Source organism: Sander vitreus, chromosome 21 (genome assembly GCF_031162955.1).
Source record: "Sander vitreus isolate 19-12246 chromosome 21, sanVit1, whole genome shotgun sequence".
Taxonomy (NCBI): domain Eukaryota; kingdom Metazoa; phylum Chordata; class Actinopteri; order Perciformes; family Percidae; genus Sander; species Sander vitreus.
Genome location: NC_135875.1, coordinates 348,941 through 351,440, shown reverse-complemented (window position 1 = coordinate 351,440; position 2,500 = coordinate 348,941). Strand labels below are relative to the sequence as shown.

Below are 2,500 nucleotides of genomic sequence, written 5' to 3'. Positions count from 1 at the left end.
GTCAGTGGCCAGGAAGACATCGCGAGGGTTAAATGCATCGGGAGCCAAAGATTTTGGAAAAATCTTCAAAACCGTGGGGGAAAACCCCCACAAAAACGACAACAGGTGCAGAAAATAATCGACAAAAACTTTGGAAAAAGTGACAAAAAAATACTTTAAAAAGTGTCAAACGTTTGACCTAAAAGATCAAAAAGACAACACGACGAGGCTTAAAAGAATCCTGTTGAAATCGTCTAAAAAAGCCTCAAAAAGGGCTCGAACAACAGTATATATGATGTTAAGTGTGCTGTTGACTAGGTTACTATGCCTGTGACAGTTGCTATATTTCTTTAATTAATTGTTGTATGTTTTATATTTATTATTTGTTATTAAATGATCTCAAGCTCTGAAGTTAGAACGGACGCACAGAGAGTGGTTTCCATGCAGATGATAGACCGTCTCGTCTCATTGGTGGAAACAGACTCGCTGTGGTCTGAGGTGGACGTCAGACGTGTTACTATGGACGGAGATTAACTCTGCTGCTGGGGTGGAAACTCTTCACACAGATAGTTGTTGTTTGAAAATACAACTTAAAATGGAAATGTACCCTTACAGCTGGCTGGACTGTGTGTGTGTGTGTGTGTGTGTGTGTGTGTGTGTGTGTGTGTGTGTGTGTGTGTGTAGCTCCTCTTGGCAGCCTGGTTGGTAACCGCTGGTCGTGCCGGGTGTCGGTGATGCTTGGTGGGCTCCTCTCCTCCGCTGGTCTCCTCCTCAGCTCCTTCAGCTCCAGCCTGGAGATCCTCTACCTCACCATGGGAGTCCTGACAGGTAACACACACACACACACACACACACACACACACACACACACACACACACACACACAGAGAGACAGAGAGAGACAGACACACACACACACACAGAGACAGAGACACACACACACACACACACACACACACACACACACACACACACACACACACACAGAGACAGAGAGAGACAGACACACACACACACAGATACAGAGAGACACACACGCACGCACACACACACACACACACACACACACAGAGACAGAGAGAGACAGACACACACACACACAGAGACAGAGAGACACACACGCACGCACGCACACACACACACACACACACACACACACACACACAGAGACAGAGAGACAGACACACACACACACAGAGACAGAGAGACACAGCACGCACGCACGCACACACACACACACACACACACACACACACACACACACACACACACACAGAGACAGAGAGACAGACACACACACACACAGAGACAGAGACACACACACACACACACACACACACAGAGACAGAGAGAGACACACACACACACACACACACACACACACACACACACACACACACACACACACACACACACACACACACACACACACACACACACACACACACACACACACACACACTCACACCTTACTGTCTAAGATGTCGTCTGTGTGCAGGTGTGGGCTTCGCTCTCTGCTACACGCCAGCCATCGCCATGGTGGGCTGTTACTTTGAGCGGCGGAAGGCGCTGGCTTACGGCATCGCCATGTCGGGCAGCGGGATCGGCACCTTCGTGTTGGCGCCCGCGGTGCAGCTGCTCATCGAGCGGTACTCATGGCGCGGGGCGCTGCTCATCCTCAGCGGCGTCGTCGCCAACCTCTGCGTCTGCGGGGCGCTGCTCCGGCCAATCACAGTGCGGCAGGGCGAGGAGGAGCCGGCAGATGGCGAGGGGGCGGAGTCAGCGATGGAGGAGAAACCTGGTGAGCACCAGAACTGTACACGTGTCTCTGTGATGATCTAGCTACACATCTACCTACTTATCTATCCATCTCTCTCTCTCTCTCTCTCTCATCTATCCATCTCTCTCTCTCTCTCTCTCTCTCTCATCTATCCATCTATCCCTCTCTCTCTCTCTCTCTCTCATCCATCCATCCATCTCTCTCTCTCTCTCTCTCTCTCTCTCTCTTATCTATCCATCTCTCTCTCTCTCTCTCTCTCATCTATCCATCCATCTCTCTCTCTCTCTCTCTCATCTATCCATCATCTCTCTCTCATCCATCCATCTCTCTCTCTCTCTCTCTCTCATCTCTCCATCCATCTCTCTCTCATCCATCCATCTCTCCATCCATCCATCTCTCTCTCTCTCACATCCATCCATCCATCTCTCTCTCTCTCTCTCTCTCTCTCATCCATCCATCCATCCATCCATCCATCCATCTCACATCCATCCATCCATCTCTCTCTCTCTCTCTCTCTCTCTCTCTCTCTCTCATCTATCCATCCATCTCTCTCTCTCTCTCATCCATCCATCCATCTCTCTCTCTCTCTCTCATCCATCCATCCATCCATCCATCTCCATCCATCCATCTCTCTCTCTCTCTCTCTCTCTCTCTCTCTCTCATCTATCCATCCATCTTTCTTTCTGCAGGAAACGTCTCGCCGCAGGACGCCGAGCTGGCTGGAAAACTCCCCAACCAATC

At 50.0% G+C, this 2,500-nt stretch overlaps 1 protein-coding gene across 1 annotated transcript in view; it reads left to right on the top strand.

The window, feature by feature from the left end:
• The window catches only part of LOC144536672 (monocarboxylate transporter 12-B-like), a gene marked incomplete at its 3' end in the record, with an annotated part of 6,618 nt that extends 4,123 nt beyond the window's left edge, over nt 1-2,495 (top strand). The window contains exons 4-6 of the mRNA XM_078279934.1: nt 664-807; nt 1,478-1,780; nt 2,449-2,495. Coding sequence (XP_078136060.1) covers nt 664-807; nt 1,478-1,780; nt 2,449-2,495 — 494 coding nt within the window. The remainder of the gene's footprint in view (nt 1-663; nt 808-1,477; nt 1,781-2,448) is intronic.
• Nucleotides 2,496-2,500: the final 5 nt, after the last annotated feature.